We start from the raw sequence: 23,207 nt of genomic DNA, 5'->3' as shown, positions 1-23,207 counted from the left end.
GCCCTCGGGTCTCTCCTGATTCCTGTTTGGAGCGCTAGTCCCTTCCTGATCCTCTGGCCGGTTATTTAGTGCTGCATTCTTCTGGCGCAGCTGTTCCTCCAAGTCGAGGTTTTGTTTGGTGAGACGCTCCACGGCGGTACTGAGGGTCCGAACTTATCTCTCGAGGGCAGTCGTGGGTGGTTCTTCTCCTTGTACGTCATTAGTAGTTGTCATTGAGCGAGTGAGTACCATGCAACCTTTTAGTCCGGGAAACGATAGTATGGCTTGATTACTCGATTTCCCACAGACGGCGCCAACTGATGAATCAAGAAAATTCACCAATGAGTCGCACGATACTCCTTTCGCTTCGTATATTAACCTGCACGAAACAAAAGAGAAAACCTATCGAAGGACACCGGTGTGGTGCCGGCCAAACACCCTCCGAAGGTTAAGTCAGAAAATATTCTCACAACTCTAGAGTGCTAGAGAGGGGTTAATTATGCGTACCTTGGCTTTTGAGGGTATTGGGGTTTTTATAGTGGCATAAGGTTGTCATCCCTTTCTTGGCGTGGAAGTCTTTTCCTTATAGGACTCTCCTTGTAGAATCCTAAACGTGATGAATAAATCTCCTCCTTATGTGGAAGATCTTTACCAAATATATAAGATTTTCGGAGTCCTACTAGCGCAAGGACTCTATTTGGGCCCTTATGAGAGTAGGTCAAAATATCCCCCATGAGGGGCCCAACAGGCCGATGGACAACTAGCCCACCTTCCTTCACTCCGTCCATATCCGGCCCGTTCACATCAGGTCCGTCCATTGGAAGCCCGTGCAAATGACGGATCCGTTTATTCGGGCGTCCGCGGACCATACTCGGTCCGTTCAGTCACGTAAGACATTCCAAGGTATTTTTGTCCCTTTCAATCTGGATTATTTTTAGGGCTCAAAATGAAGTTTAGAGAGGAGGTTCTTTTTTTTCTTTTTCCCCTGTTTTTGTATCTTTTATTTAATAAAAATCACCTAGATAAATTAGTTTTAAAAATCACCTCTTTTTCCCTTTTAAAATGGAATTTGATAATTATGGTAGTTAATTGGTTTCTTTTAGTATTGTCCTGCTACATGGAGCTACTCATTCTTTTTCTTTCTTTTTTTAAATGAAAAATTAATGTGGCAAGATGTAATTAGATGATGTAAATTGGGCGTTTTATCTAAAATGCTAAATTGTAAATCCTGAAAGATATTATAAGAAATCGATTCCATTTTGGCACACCAAAAGCAATAGTTTTAATCTACCAAAAATTATGAAAAGTAAAGTAATCGACTCTGTTAATGTACAAATCTTAGCCAAACCATTCAATCTCTTATGTCAGTTGGTGCAATTGAATAAACACTCATACTTTTCTAAATTTTGACTAACCTTAAGTTTTTGAAATTTTTGGATTGCTCCCACTCAAATGTATACGCTCTACCATGCTGCTTTTGTCTCATTTATAATTTTTTGTTGCCTGTTGTTCAGGTTCTTGAATTAGGGGAACTGATTAAGACAAAACAAATTACTTCAGAGGAGCTTACTCGCATTTTCTTGCGGAGGTTGAAAAGGTAGTAGTGGGCAGAAAAGCACCCCTGGTTTCTTTATTTTCATATTGTAATATTTAAGATCTCTTTCTAATAAGACATTGTGAAAATACACCAGGTACAATCATGTTCTTGAAGCTGTGGTCTCTTATACTGAAGAACTAGCATACAAGCAAGCGAAACATGCTGACGAGTTGCTTGCCCGAGGGGTGTATTTGGGTATACATCTTCTTTTCAATTATTGCAACATACCATCACTCTAATAGAATGATATAACAATTTCTTAGGTTGTTTATTGGGTGGTAAGGGACAGGGATGTGCTGTTTACCTTAATGGCATGTAAATTCTCCCTTATACTCTTAGAGCATGCCAGCCAAATGATCTGGGATTTTTTTGTTGATAGAGTAAAAGACTAAAAGGTCACCTATCGACTATTGGTTTGATGTTCTACCACTGTACTGCTAAATTGTAGATGCTGGTTCCTTCATTATCTTAGCAAAAGTCCCCATAATTCAAGCCAGCTTTTTCAATTGAACTGGATAACGTGTGCGTTTGAATGTAGCTTTTTGCTTTAATCTTATTTGCTTATTTGCTAAAAGTTGGTTAAAAGTATAACTAAAAAGCTAAAAGAAAAAGCTCTTGCCAAACAGACACAGATCATGTAATTATACACCTGTACGTTTATCTGCTAAATGTATGCAATTTCCTTTTTAATAATTTAGGTCCAGTGTGTGCCAATGAGCTCTACCTCAAACAGCATCCCCCCACCCTCATCCCCGCTTCCCAGAAGAAGAAACCAAAAAAAAGAGGAAAGGATTGATGGTAAGTGCATGGAATCAAAACCGATGAGTGCATATGTAAACTTCAATCAGAAGACAAATAAATAAAAAATAATTTAGGGCAAGTATCTTGCATGTATGGGAGGGGGATGCAGCAAAGAAGCAGCAACCTACTGGAACAACTCATGATATTTTAAAGAAGGCTCCGTTTTTATGGAATATCACCTTATTTTGAAAATGCCAATTTCTGATTTTTTTTTTTTTTTTTTTTTGGTATCTCTCCATTTAATTTTGGTTATGCTTTCTTGTGCTTTAGGTCCTCTCCATGGAATCCCTTATGGGTTGAAGGATATAATTTCAGTACCCCATTACAAAACAACTTGGGGTTCAAAAACTTTTAAAGATCAAGTTATTGACATTGAAGCTTGGGTATACAAGAGGTATTGAGCATGTTTTAAAATGTAAAATTTTCAACTAGAAAGTATATCTTAAGTTTCATTTTGCTTGCGGAGCTATGACTCCGTTTAATATAGGTCGAAGGCTGCAGGGGCGGTTCTTGTTGCAAAGCTTGTTGCTGGATCTCTGGCATATGATGACATCTGGTATGGCGGTAGGACAAGGAACCCATGGAACATTGAGGAATTTGCAACGGGTTCATCAGCTGGGCCTGCTGCATGCACATCAGCTGGTATAGTTTAAATTTTGATTTGTTAAAACTTTTTATTCCTTTTCATCTGTTTTGGGGTCTGCTTGGCTTAACAGCTCTCCAGTGTGCTTTTCATTGTTGTAAGTAGTTGGGAAAAATTAAATTTTAAACCCTATAATTTAAGGGTGTAACAAATTAAACCATATAATTTTCAAAAGTAACAAATTAAAGCTTGAAGTTTCAAAATAACAAATTAAACCACGGGGTATCTCCAATGTGGGTAACCTCAAAGGGAATTCTTGTCGTGGAAGTTACACACTTTGGAAAAATGACCTAGATGGCTTAATCTTGGATTCTTGGTTCATTAAAGAGTGGGCTATTAAGAGGGAGAGAAGTGAGTAGTCTATTGATGCATGCTTTTGCTCATATCACTCATATTTTTCCATTACTCTTGGTTTTTTGTATTCTTTCTTTCTTTCTTTCTTTGCTTTGTTTTCTTTTCTTTCTTTTTATCTCTCAGTTTTTTATGTTTTTTGTTGTTCTGTCCTCTCTCCTTTCATTGTGCACGTCTATGGCTTTTTATAATGTCTGTCGTGACATAATTTGTCATTTTTACCCCTTAACAGCTTTTGGCCTTTTGTGTTATCCTTCTAGGATTGCACACTACTCTGTCGGCTGCCCAGCCACCACCACTACACTGTGTTGGCTGTGTCACGCCTCATCCCTAGACAAAAATGGTTTTGTTTTGTCTCTTACCCCCCTTGACATTCCCATCTGGATAAAGGTTAAACCTCTCCCTTACCAACCTCTATAGCATGCATCTAGTGATTTCAGCTCATGTTTACCTTTTTTTGGTGAAATGTTATCCCAGTAAGACATTTCTCCCAAAAGAGCTTGAGCGGGAACCCTAAAATAGGCTCCCCTTTCTCCCACCACAAAACCACACCCTCTCATACCTCTGACCCTTGTATTGGCTAGGTACAGGTAGGTGGTACGTGAGCCTTGTATGCATGCTCCACTTCCATCTGAGTCTATTGCTTTTTTGGCTCTCATGCATTTGCCATTGCCTCCAAGTTTGTCTGATTCTGCAACACGCTCTGGTATTCGTTTAACTCTTGCAGCGTAAATGATACATAGGCCTTTGGGCTTTCATTCTCTGCATCCCATCTCTTCTTCGGGCTGGGCATTGCTTGGGTTTGAGCTTTCTCCTTTTACTTGGCCCATGTCCCTTTTTATCCTGCGTCTGTGGGCTAGCTGATGCTTCTGTCATGCCACTGCATTGCTCCTGCTATAATATTATTTATCCCTTTGCATTATTGTTACCTTTGGGCTTACAAGCTGAAGCGTCTGTCATGTCAATTTCTTATATTATTCATTCTTTTGATCTTTACTACCCAGCATTCCTGTTAGGTCAATCCATTTCGTACCTTGGGCGTCATCAACCTGTTTCATTCTTCGGGCAAACCTCGGCCTATTTCATTCTTTAGGCATCCTCAACCATTTCATTCTTCCCTACCTCTTTCACTCTCATGGGTTTTTGCTAAATCATTTGGGCTTCACTGGCCCAATTACCACATCCTTACCTTTCAGGCTTATTGGCCTTTGAGCCACCCCATGAATTTACTAATTCCTTTCTTTGGGCTTCCCTAACCCATTTTTTCCTTCATTTCCATCTCTTACAATTCCCATGGGCTTGCTACTTTATTCCTTGGGCTTTCTCAGCCCATTTGCTTTCTCCTTAGCCATTTATTATTATTTTGGTGGGCCTGCTGATCATTATTCCTGCCATTATGGCCCAATGATCTTTATTTTACTACTTTCTTTCTCCATATTTTTCATATTATTGGGCTTCTTCTGTCATTGGGCCATTTTTTCAAAAGTGGGCATCAACAAAAGACATGCCTAAATTAGTAATTAAAATTAAGTTTAAAAATAAAGCCACCTAATATAATTCAAACTCAAGGTTTCACAAGTTTTCAAACTCAAGGTTTCACAAGTAACAACACTAGAAAATTTCTTCCAAATAAAACGCTAGAAAATATAAAATAAAAATATTTTATAAAATAGTAGCTAAGTTTTCGCTAAATGAAATCTTATTACATTATATTTCCTAAAAATTTAGAAATAAAAGTATATCTCAAACTCCAAAATCATATTCAATGAATATTGCTTATTTTGCTCATTACTCTAATCTCATGGATTACGAGCCTAAACTTGAAGCTCTATTGTTATTGACAAGTTAAACATCAATTTCATTATAATATTTTTTGTTTTCATTATGCTCCAAATTCAAAAACTATACTACAATGAACTAATAAAAGTCGAAACTACAAAATCGATATATATATATATATATATATTACAGATAGGTATCCCAAGTTATCTTTGTAACTCAATATCTTAAGTGATGTCGCAGAAGCCTAAAGAAAAAACAAATGATGTTCTTTTTAATGGAACAAAACCTAAATTGTTAGTTTCTTGTAGTAAACCTCAAATCCACAAGGTGATAAGTTTGGAATTCATTAGAGAAAACGAAGGAAAAATCTGTATTTTATTAATTTGAAAAAACTGAATTGCCTTTGGAACCTACAATTTATTTAAATAGTAAAAAATAAAAAAATAAAAACCTTAGATGGCTATAAAATCTATAGCGGCTAGAAACCCTAGGGCGGCTAGGAAAGCATATAAAATCCTAATCTGATTAAACAACATTAAAAGCACCTAAAAATAAAGAAATAAATACCCTAAACCTAAAATAACAATAATTACAAAAAAATAATTAATTAATAAATTTTAAAAAAATATTAAGTTGTAGATTGTGTCCTACATCAATCCCCTCCACTTGAAGAAAAAAAAAATACTCGTCCTCGAGTTGATAGTCAAGATTTGAAATCTTCTATGCCAAACAAACCAGTACTTTGAAAACTTCGTCTTCTTTATCTTCTTGTCAAAATTGAAAGCCATTGATTGAGCAAACAAATCAACTTAAACCTTTTTTTTCTTTGGTCTTCATGCAATTGACGATATTCACCAAATAAGAGTTGATGATCGCATCAAATCTTTCTACCCCAATAAAATCAATAAATGTTGGTTCGAGGTCTATCACCAAATAATAGGAGCTTGACCCTTGTAATCATCTAACTTGACTACATCAAGATCATTGACAACTTCCTCTATAATTTCTTCATTTACAATCTCTACCATCTCAACTTCAACATCTATTGTGGGGACAATTTTTGCTTCAAGGCCAAGGACTAGACCATGTTAAAACCTAGGCAAATTTGTTATCCTACATGGGAAGAAAGCCTCCCTCTTCATGCCATATAAGGGATGAGCCAATGGTGATAGAGTACCACTAGTTTGGTTAGCCCTTGACCTTGAAGCAAAAATTGTCCCCACATCTATGTATACTAGGATCTTCATTAATCTCCTCCATAATCTTGATTTCATGTTCTTTTTCTATAACAAGGCCTTCATTAATTTCCCTAGAAATCTCTATATTTTCTTCTTTGACTTCTACATGTATTCTTCAAGAAAAGTATTTTTTCAACATGCAATTCCTCCCTTAATGGTGGAAAATATGGTTCTTCAAAATAATTCAAGTATAAACTTCTTATCCAATAATAATCCTGTTTTGTATACGACAAAAGTTCATCACAATCCAAAGGATAATATTTGTTAGCAAACATCTTTTTCATCATTAGTCATGAACAAATTTTGTCTTTACCTTGTCGGATTCTATTAGATTGTACTCGTTCCCACCAACGTAAGGCATACTCACTAAGTTGATACAAAGCAAGTCTAAATTTTCTCTCATCATGAATATTCTCAAAGTCAAATAAATCCTCTAGATCGAGTAACCAATCAAGAAAAACTTATTTATAAAAATAACCATTAAAACATGCAATTCTTTTATAAGACTTATATGAAATTTGCTTACCAATAAGTTGCCCATAAGCCGCGTCTCTGATGCAGTTCTCCCTATTGTTTCCATGCTTTAACAACGCCATCCTAGCTTAGATATTTGTGAGTGCTTACTGTGCGTCACATAATATTTGCTAAGTTATTCATTGCCATTGTGGTTACAGCCTCGCAGGTTAGCCATCAGATCAGGGTAAGTCAAAGTTTTGATACCAACTGATGTCACCGAAACCTAAAGAAAACACACGCAATGCTCTCCTTGGTAGAGCAGAAACTAAATTGTTAGTTTTTGGTAGTAAATCTCGAATCTACGAGGGGTTCCTTGAATCTACAAGGTGATAGGTCAGCAATCCACTAGAGAAAATAATAAATAAAGTCTGTATTTTATTAATCTGAGAAAACTGAATTGCCTTTGAAGGATACAATGTGTTTAAATAGTAAAAAGAAAACCTAGAATAGTTAGAAAACCTAAGGCAGCTAGGAAACCCTAGGGCGGCTAGGAAAGTGTATAAATTCTAATTTGACTAAACAACATTAAAAGTACCAAAAAATAAAGAAATAAATACCCTAAACTTAAAATAACAATTATTACATAAAAATTCCAAAATTAATAAATTACAAAAATTAAATTGTAGATTATATCCTACATCATTAGGCCCTTTGAAGAATTCCAAGCATATATTTACATCAGAGGAAATTACATGCTATTATAAATTGAGTTGAAATTAATATTTTTGAAAATAAAATCTCATCCAAAATAACTTTATATAGTGTTTAAATGAAATTCAAGAAAAATAAAATGAAAATAATATCCTGAGCAGTGTAACGTGCTAATTTTAAAAATACGAAGTTTATGTCTTTATTTTTCTTCAAATATCCAAGGAAATTGGGATAATTTTCCCTTCAAATTAAGTCAATCATTTATAGGTAGCTGAGTATATTAAATATTCTTTTCTTTTCTTTTTTGGCTAAATTACAAATTATATTATCTAATCTTGACTTGTTTTTAATTCAGTTATTTATGTTTAGTCTTTACATTTTAGTCCCGTGACTTCTATTCATTTTTAACGTAGTAATTATGTGTAATCCGCACTGTTAAACCCACCAAATGACTAACTGAAATGACATTAACGTTAAAACTTAAATGAATAAAAAAAACCCCTTAAAGGACTGAATTAAAAATAAGAGGCTATACTTTATAATTTAATCTTTTTTGTGCTTTTAAGAGTGAGGAGTTTCATTCGGAAGAGAAAATTCAAATGACTAAATTATATAAGTTATATAATATTCCATTTTGCTGAAAATGTATCACCAAATAGTACTAATGTAATTATAGCGTCTGTAACCAGTGAAGCTTGAGAGTGCTTAAAAAGCCTAAACCCTTATATTCATTGTTTTTTGATAAGCGCCTTATATTCATTGTTTATGATGTTTAGGGACTAAGATAATATAGAGTTCGATTACTTATGATGTTTAGAGACAAAGATAATCTATCGGATTATTCAAGAAAGGATATTATTGTGTCACATTATCCACTTGAGTGTTGGCCTTTGATATGGATATTTTCAGCTGAGTAGGTCATACCACCCAATTAACTTGGTCAAAATAATAATAATCTACTTGGCCAGGTAAAATGTTGCCTACTTGACACAACAATACGATACTGTTTCAACTAACCATATATCAAATCGAATGCCAATTAGTAACCATGATCTTCACGTAAGAGCAACCGCATCAGTCAATGCAAAATTTTCATCTATTTTGTAAGAAAAAACCTACTTTTTCTATTTTATATACCCACTTTTACAAAACATCTACNGTCTCGATATGACAAATTATTGATTATTCTAAAACTTAAACTATTAGAAAATAGTAAATTTAATCATTTAATCTAACACTCCCAATTCATGTTTGGCTATAAACAGCCCTTATTAAGTGTGGCAACACATAGTAATTTTTTAAATGGAAGGTAAGATGCTCTGCTATCAGTATAAAATTACAATTGTCCCAAAAGCTTAAGCTTTTAAGAAATTGTGAATTTAATCTAACACAATAAGTAACAAACTAAACCCTCATCATATATCAAACTCCAAAGTCAATGTTGGTTCACTTAAGTGAGTTAAGGTTTAATTTATTACTTTTTGAAGCCTCATAGTTTAATTTGTTACTAACTTTTGAAACTATAGTGTGTAATTTGTTACTTTTACTTTTTAAAACCTCAGACTTTAATTTATTACTTTTGAAACTTAGTTTGTTACATGGGTAAAAAATTTTACTTTCCCTAAGTAGTTTGTATGCATGCATGTGTTGAGGTTGGAAACTTGCTGCACTTCATATCACAGTTTCTTCCTTATAACCAGCGGTTGAACTTGTCATAGATTTATTTGAAGAATTTTTTATAATTTAAAAAAAAAATAAAAAGTGCTTTGCTTCAACTGAAACATTATTTATATCATCTCAGGTATGGTTCCATTTGCAATTGGTTCGGAAACGGCTGGCTCAATCACGTATCCGGCTGCTCGTTGTGGTGTGACAGCATTAAGGCCAACATTTGGTACTGTCGGTAGAACTGGTGTAATGAGCATATCTGAAAGCTTGGTACTACATCAATTTTCTTTTTGCATGCCTTTTAGTTAACAGGGGTGCAGTTATTAGTTGAATTTACATATCATCTGTTTACCAGGATAAGCTTGGCCCATTCTGTAGAAGCGCCACAGATTGCACTGTTATTCTAGATACTATTCGAGGAAGGGATCCAGGTGATCTCTCATCAAGAGACAGTCCCTTGATGATCCATTCTTGGTTGACATCACCAAACTTACTGTTGGATATCTTGGTGATGCCGAGATGGAGGTTGGTAGTCCATTCTGTTTTCCTAAAGTTGAAGCTCCACATAAGATGACAGCACTCTTCATGGATGCCATTGCTTCTTCTTCTTTTCTCTCATTTAAACCCTCAAGTTATTCCTATACTTTATTTGGATGGCAACCTTCAAGTTATTCCAATTGTACTCGTTCCCACCAACGTAAGGCATACTCACTAAGTTGATACAAAGCAAGTCTAAATTTTCTCTCATCATGAATATTCTCAAAGTCAAATAAATCCTCTAGATCGAGTAACCAATCAAGAAAAACTTATTTATAAAAATAACCATTAAAACATGCAATTCTTTTATAAGACTTATATGAAATTTGCTTACCAATAAGTTGCCCATAAGCCACGTCTCTGATGCAGTTTTCCCTATTGTTTCCATGCTTTAACAACGCCATCCTAGCTTAGATATTTGTGAGTGCTTACTGTGCGTCACATAATATTTGCTAAGTTATTCATTGCCATTGTGGTTACAGTCTCGCAGGTTAGCCATCAGATTAGGGTAAGTCAAAGTTTTGATACCAATTGATGTCACCGAAACCTGAAGAAAGCACACGCAATGCTCTCCTTGGTAGAGCAGAAACTAAATTGTTAGTTTTTGGTAGTAAATCTCGAATCTACGAGGGATTCCTTGAATCTACAAGGTGATAAGTCATCAATCTACTAGAGAAAATAATAAATAGAGTCTGTATTTTATTAATCTGAGAAAACTGAATTGCCTTTGGAGGATACAATGTGTTTAAATAGTAAAAAGAAAACCTAGAATAGTTAGAAAACCTAAGGCAGCTAGGAAACCCTAGGGCGGCTAGGAAAGTGTATAAATTCTAATTTGACTAAACAACATTAAAAGTACCAAAAAATAAAGAAATAAATACCCTAAACTTAAAATAACAATAATTACATAAAAATTCCTAAATTAATAAATTACAAAAATTAAATTGTAGATTATATCCTACATCATTAGGCCCTTTGAAGAATTCTAAGCATATATTTACATCAGAGGAAATTACATGCTATTATAAATTGAGTTGAAATGAATATTTTTGAAAATAAAATCTCATCCAAAATAACTTTATATAGTGTTTAAATGAAATTCAAGAAAAATAAAATGAAAATAATATCCTGAGCAGTGTAACGTGCTAATTTTAAAAATACGAAGTTTATGTCTTTATTTTTCTTCAAATATCCAAGGAAATTGGGATAATTTTCCCTTCAAATTAAGTCAATCATTTATAGGTAGCTGAGTATATTAAATATTCTTTTCTTTTCTTTTTTGGCTAAATTACAAATTATATTATCTAATCTTGACTTGTTTTTAATTCAGTTATTTATGTTTAGTCTTTACATTTTAGTCCCGTGACTTCTATTCATTTTTAACGTAGTAATTATGTGTAATCCGCACTGTTAAACCCACCAAATGACTAACTGAAATGACATTAACGTTAAAACTTAAATGAATAAAAAAAACCCCTTAAAGGACTGAATTAAAAATAAGAGGCTATACTTTATAATTTAATCTTTTTTGTGCTTTTAAGAGTGAGGAGTTTCATTCGGAAGAGAAAATTCAAATGACTAAATTATATAAGTTATATAATATTCCATTTTGCTGAAAATGTATCACCAAATAGTACTAATGTAATTATAGCGTCTGTAACCAGTGAAGCTTGAGAGTGCTTAAAAAGCCTAAACCCTTATATTCATTGTTTTTTGATAAGCGCCTTATATTCATTGTTTATGATGTTTAGGGACTAAGATAATATAGAGTTCGATTACTTATGATGTTTAGAGACAAAGATAATCTATCGGATTATTCAAGAAAGGATATTATTGTGTCACATTATCCACTTGAGTGTTGGCCTTTGATATGGATATTTTCAGCTGAGTAGGTCATACCACCCAATTAACTTGGTCAAAATAATAATAATCTACTTGGCCAGGTAAAATGTCGCCTACTTTTTTTTTTTTGAGAAAAAAAATGTCACCTACTTGACACAACAATATGATACTGTTTCAACTAACCATATATCAAATCGAATGCCAATTAGTAACCATGATCTTCACGTAAGAGCAACCGTATCAGTCAATGCAAAATTTTCATCTATTTTGTAAAAAAAAACCTACTTTTTCTATTTTATACACCAATTTTTACAAAACATCCATATTAATTTATCTATTCTACACATTTATTCAATAAAATATTCATTTTTTTAACACTATCATCTCTCTCACAGACCCAACACAACCCACATAGCCACCGTTATCAAGTAACCACCATCATCAACCCAGTCATATGAAATCTAGAAACTTATTCAACCTAGCCATATGAAATCCCAAAACCCACTAATCAAACAAAGAATAAAAAATGGATCAAAACCCACTTATCAAGATCGACGCCTCACCCTGAGCAACAAGATTGACACGTCCTTCCTCCCTGCCATATCAACCCAAAGGAAAACCAAATCAACCTCATTCAACCCGAAACCCATTGATCAAACAATGTACCAATGCCAACAATTACATGCCATTTACCACAATAGTATGAAATCCCAAAACCCACTAATCAAACAAAGAATAAAAAATGGATCAAAACCCACTTATCAAGATCGACGCCTCACCCTGAGCAACAAGATTGACACGTCCTTCCTCCCTGCCATATCAACCCAAAGGAAAACCAAATCAACCTCATTCAACCCGAAACCCATTGATCAAACAATGTACCAATGCCAACAATTACATGCCATTTACCACAATAGTAAGATTCAAGGAAATAATTCTCCATCAATTATCGTTTGAAATGACCTTAAATAAGAGAAAAATCAAGAAATAAGGAACGAATAAGAAAAAATACAAATATTTATTGTCTTTTGTAAAGGAAGTTTGAATTTCGGCTTAAGTATAGGAATATCAGTGGTTTGTAACTTTAAATTTTATCACAGTAAGTTAACTTGGACAATGCTATCTGCTCAAAAAATAAAAATAAAAATAAAAAAACTTTGACAATGCTATCATTTTAAGTCATTTTGTCTATGGCCATTTGAAAGACGTTAACTCTCTTAAAACGACTTCATTTGTGATGTTAGAAAATAATTCTAAAAATGACATCATTTTAAGAGAGCTAATGGTGCTTTTCAAACAATGGACGGGATAAAATGACTAAGATGATAGCATTAGTCCTATTAAAAAAAGAAAAAGAAAAAGAAAAAGAAAAAGAAAAAGAAAAGATGATAGCATTGTCAAAGTTAAGGAATTAAAATGGGAAAAAAAATTAATTTAGTAGGCTAAAATGATAATTCACCAAATTTATTAGGTGCATATTGAATTTTTGCCAACATTTTATTATTTCACTTATAATATTTAGTGTTTAATGTATCACTTTATCTAGATTAAAAATACAAATTTTTCTAATATTTTTTACTTAAATGAAAGTATGTTTTTTTTTTTTTAGGGGGGAGGATCATGTAAATGAAAGCACGTAAATCACACGACTTTGTTGGTTTAAATATATGCTATGTTTGGAAGTTTGGAGGGAGAGGAGAGTAGAGGTGAGGAGAATAAAGGGGAATTGTTATCCTTCACCTTGTTTGGATGTTTTTAAAATTAAGTAAGGAGGAGGGGAATAATTAGTATTTTCATCGTTTGTAATTTTGTTAATATGGTAAGGGTAAATTTGGTAATTTATTTGGTCAAGTATTTCTATGTTCTACTCTCCCTCCAAATCTCTTCAATTTGGGAAAATTAAAAATGAGGGGTTAGAAGTAGTTAGAACCCATCCAAACCCCTCCAAATTCCTCCCTCTCCTTCCTTAAAAAACATCCAAACAAGGTAATTTAACTTACTCTCCTTCCCTCTACTCTACTCCTTACCCATTCAAACAAGCTATTAGGATTCCAACAAAACATCCATTAACGATAAAAATGTCATGGTATCATAAACGATAAATGGGGTCATGAAAAAATAGGCATCAATCTCTGTTATTATACAATGTGTTGCCACATGAGTAAAATGTCGATAAATATAACTCAGTTGTGACTATGATCATAACAATTTTAGAGCAAGACAACATTTGTTTGTTTTTGGGGTGAGACACGACAAACTTCATAATACCTTAGATGATGGAGTGTGATTAGTGTAACATTGATTTTATATGGACCATCACTTATTTTTTATGTGAAAATCTAATGATATAACTTTTATGTCACAATTTTTAATACAGCTCAAAAGTGATATTGGTGGAAAAAAAATTATGACTCCATTTAAAAGTGATTGGCAATATGTCAATTCTATAACATGTTCATCTATGCTTGGATTGTGAGGTATCCTCGGATTGGGCTCCTGGTCCAATACGTTCTAATGGGCCCAATATTCTTACAATATCTGTTAACATGATCCAATAAGTAATTGTGGAAAAAAGTTGTGATAATTAATGTGGAGACGTTAATATTGTTTTCATTTAATGACTTATTTGTTTCTAGGTGCGAAAACGAGGGTCATCAAAGTGGGCCGGTTTCTTTTTGTGTGTAGATTGATGAAAATGGCAGATGCTAGATATGAATACATAGATTTGGTACGTTGCTAAAAGGGTAAAACCCTTTATAATAATTTTATTTATTTCTTGGTTTCAAAGGATATTACTATTTTTATAAAAGCAAAAAGGAAAGAAAAAAAAACGATAATGTTGTTTGACCGTGAGAATCAGATATAGGGGATGTGAGAATCAGATATAGGGGTCTTGTTTTGTTCAATTTTGGAGTATGTAATGGTAATTGAGTAAATACACCCGATAAGGAGGGGTTAATGCACCGTCAGCTATCTACCACCTCAGGCTGCCTAAAATAATGTTGTTTATATATGTCTGCCTCTTCTAAGTTCATACCGCAGATCCTCTCTCCCATCTCATCTCATCTCTCTCTCGCGCTCTCTCTGTCTCGCTTCCTCTGTTTGATCCGCCTCCATAGCGAGGGCTTTGCATCTCTGACTCTTCTCTCCTCAATATTACAGATCTCCATAGCCTCCATAGCTGCTGCAATTTGCTGTTTTGGATTGACTCTGAGATTTTGTAATTTCGACAGATCCAAAGGGAGGCGACCTCTGCCTTCGGACTTCCTCACCGTCCGATCTGATCAAGGTTTAACTTACTGAACCTTATTCATTTTTCTCTCTGTACGTGATCATTATCAGATTTCATTTTGCTTGCTCTGTGTAATTGTCTGCTGCTATATATATATATATATATATATCTATAATAATCTAATATAATGATATGCGTCTTCATTTTGCAGTAGATTTGCATGCACTTGAACTTTTAATCTCTTCTCTTTACACAAATATGTTACACTTCACTCACTGTTGCCCACTTTTTCTTCTTCTTTCTCTCTTATTATTCTTATTCTTATTATTATTCTTATTATTATTATGATTATTAAATAAATTCTTAATAATTAAGATGGTTGGATTTTTCTGTTTGATTTGCTTGCTCTAATGATAGATCGACCTGTTTTGTCAATGCTCTATCGTTGCATGTGCTCATCTCAATATTGTGGATCTCAATGTTTTCTTATTTCAATTATTAATATAAAAATAAAACCGGAATTGTTTCTTAATTATTGGTAAATAATATGTTTAATTGTGTATTACGCGGTTGAATTGTGGCTAAAAATGTGGAAAAAAAATTGTAGATCGTAGCTGTTGAGAGATGGCATCATCAACAGCTGGGGGCTCAGGATGGTACAAAGGAAAAGTGAAAGCGGTTATTTCAGGGGACTGCTTGGTTATAATGGCGGTGGCTGCTAATAGGGTTGGACCCCCACCTGAGAAGACCCTTACTTTGTCATCTCTTATTGCTCCAAGACTGGTACTCCCTTCCTTCCTTCACTTTTAAATTGCTGCTTTCGGTATTGCCCGTGTTGTTTTGCTTGTTTCTTAATTTTTGCCTTCATTTGAATCGGATCAGCTAGTGTGCGTGTTTGTGTGCGCAATTGGATTATTTGTTTCATGACCATTTTTCTTTGTGATCAGCTTCTTTCCTTTGTGATTTGTTTCTGTTAATTATCATTCAAAATTATGAAATCAAAAAAGTATTTGCGTGATTGTGATTTGGGTGATTAAAAACAGAAATTTGTTTATTCTTCTAAAGTGTCTTTGGTCCTGAGTTTTTCGTTTTGTGGGTACTTCACTTCTTGTCCCGTTTAACACACAAAGTATTAGTCTTTTTTTAAAAAATGATTATGAGTGAGAGTTGTTGCTGACATTACAATGGCTTTCACTTTTGTCTTTTCTTCCCAGGCCCGAAGAGGTGGTGTCGATGAGCCATTTGCCTGGGAAAGCAGAGAGTACTTGAGGAAACTCTGCATAGGAAAGGTGCCTTTTCGATATTAGTTCACTTGCCATTGGCTAAATTAAAGTACCTTCCTTTAAATAAGGATGTTACATCTTTTTTCTTTTTTCTTGCAGGAGGTTGCCTTCAAAGTGGATTACACTGTACCATCCATAGGCCGTGAATTTGGCTCTGTTTTTATTGGTGACAAAAATGTTGCCTTGCTGGTGGTTTCTGAAGGCTGGGCAAAGGTTATGTCCTTTTTTTTATTTATTAATACGTACTGCAAAGATTGTGACTTGTGATTTCTCTGTATGGGCATTAGCTGAATCTTGTCCTGCAGGTCAGGGAGCAAGGTCAACAGAAAGGAGAAGTGAGTCCTTTCCTTCCAGAACTGCTACGTCTGGAAGAGCAAGCCAAGCAACAAGGTCTTGGTCGCTGGAGCAAGGTTCACATTTTAATTCTTTCTCTCTTTATCGAACTCTAAATTGCTCACTTTATATATTACCTATTACTTCCATTGCCTAGAGGGCTCCTTATATCCTCTGTATTATTACTTGTGTTGGGGTATGAGAGTCCTGTCCTTGTAATTAGAGCATATTGGGATTTTAAGGTGTCATCAAGATGACTGGATTTTTATTATTTTTAGGGCAGAAATTGGTTTGATTTGGTTGGCTTTTGGGGAGAATTTTCTACTTAATGGAATATGTCATTTTTTGCAAACGCAAACTGTCACGGACCAAGGGGAGGGATCCCAAGCCAAATAAGTATAGGGGAGTTCAGTTCAATTGGAATATGTCAGTTTTTTACAAAAGAAAAAAAAAATTTCAGTTAAATTTTAAAATTGCAAGAAACGTTTAGAGAGAAATGGGCAAACTATCTCCAGTGTTTGATCTAAAATCCAACTTAAACCAACACAATTTTGAAAGAAATTCAACCTGGAGACCGATAGACTAAGAAATTTCAAATAATTTTGTCAATACCTTTGAGGACAATACAAACCTATACATCCATCTTGAATTTAGACAATTTCAAAAGGAAGAAAAAAAAAAAACCATGGAAACTACTACCTGAGACTCATCAGCTTTAATAATTAAAGGAGGTATTAGAAATTTAGAATGAGGTAAAACACCTGCATTGCATTACATGTACATTGTCTTGTTTGAGATCAGATGGAAGCTTTCTGCAAAACAGATTAATACATGGTCCTTAATTTCCTGTTTGCAGGTTGCAGGTGCTGCTGAAGCAGCAATCAGGAATCTACCGCCTTCTGCTATTGGCGATCCTAGCAACTTTGATGCCATGGGTCTGTTAGCTTCAAACAAGGGCAGTCCCATGCAAGGTATTGTCGAGCAGGTTCGTGATGGCAGTACCATTCGGGTATATCTGCTTCCAGAGTTTCAGTTTGTCCAAGTGTTTGTTGCAGGAATTCAGGTACGCATCCTACTCAGTGATTAGCGCCTTTCCACATGAATTCTTTTCTTCTTTTCTCAACCTCATGCTCTTATCAATGTGTTTCCTGCATATATTCATTATGTTCTTTTTTTAATATTAGGCCCCATCCATGGGAAGAAGGACTGTAACTGAAAGTGCTGCTGAAACAGAAGCGACCACTGAAGAACCAAATGGAGACGTTTCTGCTGAATCTCGAGCACCTCTAACATCTGCGCAGAGGCTTGCAGTCTCAGCGGCATCATCTACTGAAGTTTCTCCTGATCCATTTGGTGCTGAAGCCAAATTTTTCACAGAGCTTCGCGTTTTAAATAGAGATGTATGTAAATTGCTGCTATAGGTTATGTTGCACATTGGGTTTTTTTTCCCCTCCTTATGAAATTTTCTAAATGATGTATAGGTTCGTATTGTCCTGGAAGGTGTTGACAAGTTCAGCAATTTGATTGGGTCGGTATATTATCCTGATGGGGACTCAGCAAAAGACCTCGCACTGGAGCTTGTTGAAACTGTATGTGCTTACATTGTAGTGCAATTACTACAAATAAATAAATATATATGTGTGTGTATATGATAAATGATTAAAAATTTTATAATATTGAATTATAGATTCTTTTTTCTTTTCTTTTTCTGCTCCACTTTATGTTTTTGGTGTTGCATCTTGTGTGGTTTTTGCTTGTAACAGATCGTATGTGCGTTTAATCATTCTATTGACATGAGATTTGTAGATTATAGAGTAAGGCAGCTTCAAAAGGCATATTGTCAATGCTTCAACTGTACATAATTCACAAAGAAATATTGGATGTTAGAATCTGAGGAAAAAAAATGTCATTTACATTCTATATTTGAGTATTTCTGGTGGTGTTGAAGGCAAAGAAGGATGAGGCTATGTTGTTTGGTCAAGTTCTGCTAAGTTATTTCCCTTTGAATTCTGTGGCCTGACTTGGACCTTATTGACTTGACACTAATTTGGCATTTAGTACTAATTGTTACATTCTTTTTTGTTGTGATTACATTCTCTCTAGGCTTTATAATTTCTTTTTGTTCTTTTGAAAATTTATGCATCTTGTGTGTGGTATTTGAGTCATTGCTTGCCTAAAGTTTATTTCATGTGCTAGATGTCTCCACCTGACAATTGTTAATAAGGCCATCTAAAAGGATGAGTGCATAGACTGCTAATAACAAAATATCTTCTCTCTATCCCTCTAGGGTTTAGCTAAGTATGTTGAATGGAGTGCAAATATGATGGAAGAAGATGCCAAGCGGCGGCTGAAGGCTGCAGAGCTTCAAGCCAAGAAAACTAGGTTGAGGATTTGGACGAACTATGTTCCTCCGGCTACAAATTCAAAGGCAATCCATGACCAGAATTTCACAGGAAAGGTAATAATGAGTCCCAAGCAATGCTTATCTCAATTTATTTATTCTCCATGCCAAAAATTTATTCTAAATTGCATTTGGCTTTTTCCAGGTGGTGGAGGTTGTAAGTGGGGACTGCGTTATTGTAGCTGATGACTCTGTCCCATATGGAAGTCCATCAGCCGAGCGTCGGGTCAATCTGTCAAGTATTAGGTGTCCAAAAATCGGCAATCCTCGGAGGGAGGAAAAGCCGGCTCCCTATGCCCGTGAAGCCAGGGAGTTCTTAAGAACACGACTTATTGGCCGACAAGTATGAACTGTCATTACTATACCTTTTTTTTATGATAATATAAATTTTAATTTAATTATTGATTGTATGACTTTTTCAGGTGAATGTTCAAATGGAGTATTCTAGGAAGGTCAGCATGGCAGATGGACCTGCAGCTGCTACTGCGTCTGCAGATTCCAGAGTAATGGATTTTGGATCAGTTTTCCTATTGTCTCCTATTAAGGTTGAGGGTGATGATACCCCCTCACCTGCTCCACCCGCTTCTAGCAGCCAGGCTGGGGTGAATGTAGCTGAGCTTTTGGTTGCCCGTGGATTTGGCACTGTTATTAGGCATCGAGATTTTGAGGAGAGATCAAACCATTATGATGCCCTTCTTGCTGCTGAATCCCGTGCCATTTCTGGTAAGAAAGGTATCCATTCAGCTAAGGATCCTCCGGTAATGCACATAACAGACCTGCTTACGGTGAGAAATGTTACCATTATACTAAATTCTTTTCTTACTATCATATCCTGCCTTATAAGTTTAATTATTTTTGTTATTTTATGTGTATCATTCAGGCTTCGGCCAAGAAAGCTAAGGATTTTTTGCCATTCCTGCATCGGAGTAGGAGAATACCTGCCGTTGTTGAATATGTCCTCAGTGGTCATCGTTTTAAGTTGTTGATTCCCAAAGAAACGTGTAGTATTGCCTTCGCATTCTCTGGGGTCAGATGTCCTGGTCGTGATGAGCCCTATTCAGATGAAGCTATTGCACTGATGAGAAGAAAGATAATGCAGAGAGATGTTGAGGTTTTCCCCTATCTCTGAGAAACTGGTAATTTCCCACTTGTTGCTTCTACTGCTTTGATAAATCTGTATCTTTTATACAGATTGAAGTTGAAACTGTTGATAGAAATGGAACTTTCTTGGGATCGATGTGGGAATCAAAGACAAATCTGGCAGTTTCTCTCCTTGAAGCTGGCCTAGCAAAACTTCAAACTTCCTTTGGCAGTGACAGGATCCCTGACATCCACCTTCTTGAACAAGCTGAGAAATCAGCCAAGAGGCAAAAACTGAAAGTAAGAAGCAGAACTTGCATTACATTACCACTATTTTCCTCTGTCAAATATGCTAAATGGAGATTATGTTGCAGATTTGGGAGAATTTCGTTGAAGGGGAGGAAGTGCCCAATGGTGCGGTTGTGGAAAGCAAACAGAAAGAAGTGCTAAAGGTGCTTGGAATGCAAGTGCATCAAGTAATACCCTTTTCATGTGTTGTGCAATGGTAAATGACATGTATCATTGATATAATTTTCAGGTAATGGTTACAGAAGTCTTGGGCAGTGGTAAATTTTACGTCCAGACAGTTGGGGATCAGAAAGTGGCCTCAATTCAGCAGCAGCTTGCTTCATTAAGTCTTCAAGAAGCTCCTGTAATTGGTGCTTTTAATCCTAAAAAGGGTGATATAGTCCTTGCTCAGTTTAGTGCTGACAATTCCTGGAATCGAGCTATGGTTAGTAACTGACTGATACCTAGGTTCTAACTGTTAAATCTCTCTCTTGCTCTCTCTCCCATACACACTAAACTACTTCCTTGACGTTAAGAGGCACATTACTATTTGCTGTGTAGTTTTTATATTCATTACTTGGTATAGTAAATTACTGTTCAAGTATTTCAGCATTTGGCTTCTCCAAGAACTCTGGATTAATTGCCTCAATGAGTGTGAGAGTGGGTTGCAGGAAGTGGGGAATTGGAAACTGGGATCTCAAGGAGCAAGTTGATGAGATGCATAGTGGAAATGTTTTTGAAACATCTTAAAGATACTAAATATTATAACTAATTGTAAACCTTTTTGTCCTTTTCTTATAACAATGAGTCACATTTCAATAGCAGTTAGCTAAGTGGTTGGACCAACAACCTATGATCTCATCATTTTCTTTCTTCAGCTAGCTCAATCATCTTTCATACTGTTTTGTTCTAATTATGAAACAACCTGCAGATAGACTACTGTTTCCCCCCCTTTTAAAAAATAAAATAAAATAACCTCACATCTTCTCTTTGCTTCCCCTTTCTCACATTTCCTCTCTGCTTATATACATTTAAATGTATGATTTATCTGCCTTTATTTTTTCATAATTTTTTTCCAATTGATTTGTCAAGATTGTCAATGCACCCCGAGGACCTGTGGAGTCCCCAAAAGACAAGTTCGAAGTGTTCTACATTGATTATGGGAATCAAGAGGTCGTTCCCTACAGTCAGTTACGTCCTATTGATTCCTCAGTATCTTCTGCACCTGGTCTTGCTCAACTATGCAGCCTTGCATATATGAAGGTTCCAGCCTTGGATGAAGATTTTGGCCAAGAAGCAGCTGAATTTCTGAGTGAGCACACATTGAACAGTACAAAAGAGTTCAGGGCTAAGGTTGAGGAAAGGGACACTTCTGGAGGAAAAGTGAAAGGGCAGGGAACTGGGCCAACTCTTGTTGTAACTCTTGTTGCTGTGGATGCTGAGATTAGTATAAATGCTGCCATGCTTCAGGTATGAATAGCATCTGTCTTGTTTGCTTTGTTTTTCCTGAGAAGATAGAGGCTCTTGGTACTTTCTCCTCTTGCAAAATGTGCAAGTAATAGAATTGGCATAGCCTCACATGTTCTGCAAAATGATAAATTACACCATTGTCATGGAAACTACTATGTAAAGAAATTTGATGCTTGCAGTTTCTCACCCAAGCTACCCAATTCTAAATTGTTTTTCATGAGAAATATAACCATGTATCATGCTGAAATCTTAAATTGTGGAGGAACTCTTCTTGATTTACCTTATGAGCTTTCCACCATTCACCTTTTATTTTTGGTTGGTTTATTGACAACCCAGACAAGTCAGTCTTGTAATGCTTTAATTCTATCTGTGTTTGTTGGTTTGGGGGTGCAACATTTCTACCTATTTTGATGCAGTAATTCAAATGATTAGAACTATACCACTTATATGGCATTTTCTGAATTTGCAGGAAGGACTTGCTAGAACAGAAAAGAGGAAGAAGTGGGACCACAAGGATAGACAGTTGGCCCTTGATAATTTGGAGAAGTTCCAGGACGAAGCACGGACTGCTAGGCGAGGGATGTGGCAGTATGGTGATATCCAGTCAGATGATGAGGATACAGCTCCTCCTGTTAGAAAGGCTGGTGGCCGGCGATAGATATGAGTTTAGTGAGGATACAGCAACTCAAGCAGCCTAAGAAGAGTCTAATTATAGGCATGATTGATTGCTTCTAGTGTATCAGAGCAAACAAAAGTGACAGCAGTAAACTTGCGTAAGTTTTGTTTTTGTTTTTTTTTTTCCCCCTTTTTAATTTATTGTTAGCTGAGCAGACAATTTTTTTACACATCTTAATAAGGTGAACATAATCCCCGTCTCCTGTTGGGGGCATCGTAGACAATTTTTCGTCATATCAAAGTTGAAAGGTTGTGTTATAGTTTTGGGGTGTCTTTATTCTATACCTATAGTCAGTATCCTCTACAAATTGTCAACTTTTATATATTCAGTTAGGTGATACTGTCACACCCAGAAGCAACTCCTGTAAAGGCTGTAATGCTGCATGTTAATAGAGCCACTCAGGCGACAAGGACCAACATTTGTAGCCACAAAAAATAGGAGACAAAGCTTAGTTACATTTCTTTAGGCATTGTACCGGTTCCTAATCAATTTTAATCATATGGTTTCATTAACTAGTGAGTCACATATTGAATTTAATGGTTCTTGGAGAAAGATAAACACCTTTTGCATCACGGTTTTATTGAAATTTTAGTTCTTGGAGAAAGATAAACGCCATTTGTATGCATGGTTGAATTTAATTGAAAAGATAAAAAGGAACAATATCTAAGGGAATTGTTGGGTTGTTAGGGTGACAACAAGGTGAAGCAGAATTACTTACCCTGCTACTTCTCTAGGTAGGGAAAACCCGTGTGGGTAGGAAATAATAGTAGTCGTAAGAGTACCAAAAGAGGAAGAAAATAAGTATTTTAGAATTCATATTTTGAAATTTTACGGTCCTA

At 35.4% G+C, this 23,207-nt stretch overlaps 2 protein-coding genes across 2 annotated transcripts; both read left to right on the top strand.

Annotated features, from left to right (window-relative positions):
- Positions 1–1,385: 1,385 nt before the first annotated feature.
- Positions 1,386–9,946, top strand: LOC112039351 (uncharacterized; the record flags this gene model as incomplete). The annotated part of the gene is given in 7 exon segments (XM_065781907.1): positions 1,386–1,576; positions 1,671–1,771; positions 2,648–2,771; positions 2,865–3,019; positions 9,360–9,496; positions 9,582–9,681; positions 9,684–9,946. Coding segments are annotated over 7 exon segments (1,071 nt in total), but the record flags the coding sequence as incomplete, so codon positions are not given.
- Positions 9,947–14,628: 4,682 nt separating this feature from the next.
- LOC112039524 (ribonuclease TUDOR 1) lies at positions 14,629–22,627 on the top strand. The gene is made up of 17 exons (XM_024072398.2): positions 14,629–14,894; positions 15,445–15,620; positions 16,052–16,126; positions 16,220–16,333; positions 16,426–16,530; positions 17,310–17,516; positions 17,638–17,853; positions 17,935–18,042; positions 18,741–18,911; positions 19,000–19,197; positions 19,277–19,639; positions 19,735–19,965; positions 20,046–20,234; positions 20,309–20,386; positions 20,473–20,667; positions 21,315–21,692; positions 22,162–22,627. Exons 2-17 carry the CDS (start codon positions 15,462–15,464, stop codon positions 22,348–22,350), a joined length of 2,976 nt encoding a protein of 991 aa, XP_023928166.1. The 5' UTR covers positions 14,629–14,894; positions 15,445–15,461; the 3' UTR covers positions 22,351–22,627.
- The last annotated feature ends 580 nt before the right edge of the window (positions 22,628–23,207 follow it).

The sequence above is a fragment of the Quercus suber genome, unplaced genomic scaffold, assembly GCF_002906115.3.
Source record: "Quercus suber isolate HL8 unplaced genomic scaffold, Cork oak 2.0 scaffold_282, whole genome shotgun sequence".
Lineage (NCBI taxonomy): Eukaryota > Viridiplantae > Streptophyta > Magnoliopsida > Fagales > Fagaceae > Quercus > Quercus suber.
Note: the sequence above shows the minus strand (reverse complement) of the source record. Positions and strands in the feature narration are given on the sequence as shown.

What these genes read in the sequence shown, in the direction of transcription:
- LOC112039524 (XM_024072398.2), top strand. Translation starts at nt 15,462, where the DNA reads ATGGCATCATCAACAGCTGGGGGCTCAGGATGGTACAAAGGAAAAGTG. An exon ending in CTCTTATTGCTCCAAGACTG is followed by an intron (nt 15,621 to 16,051) that starts GTACTCCCTTCC and finishes TTTTCTTCCCAG; the next exon opens with GCCCGAAGAGGTGGTGTCGA. An exon ending in TAAATGCTGCCATGCTTCAG is followed by an intron (nt 21,693 to 22,161) that starts GTATGAATAGCA and finishes CTGAATTTGCAG; the next exon opens with GAAGGACTTGCTAGAACAGA.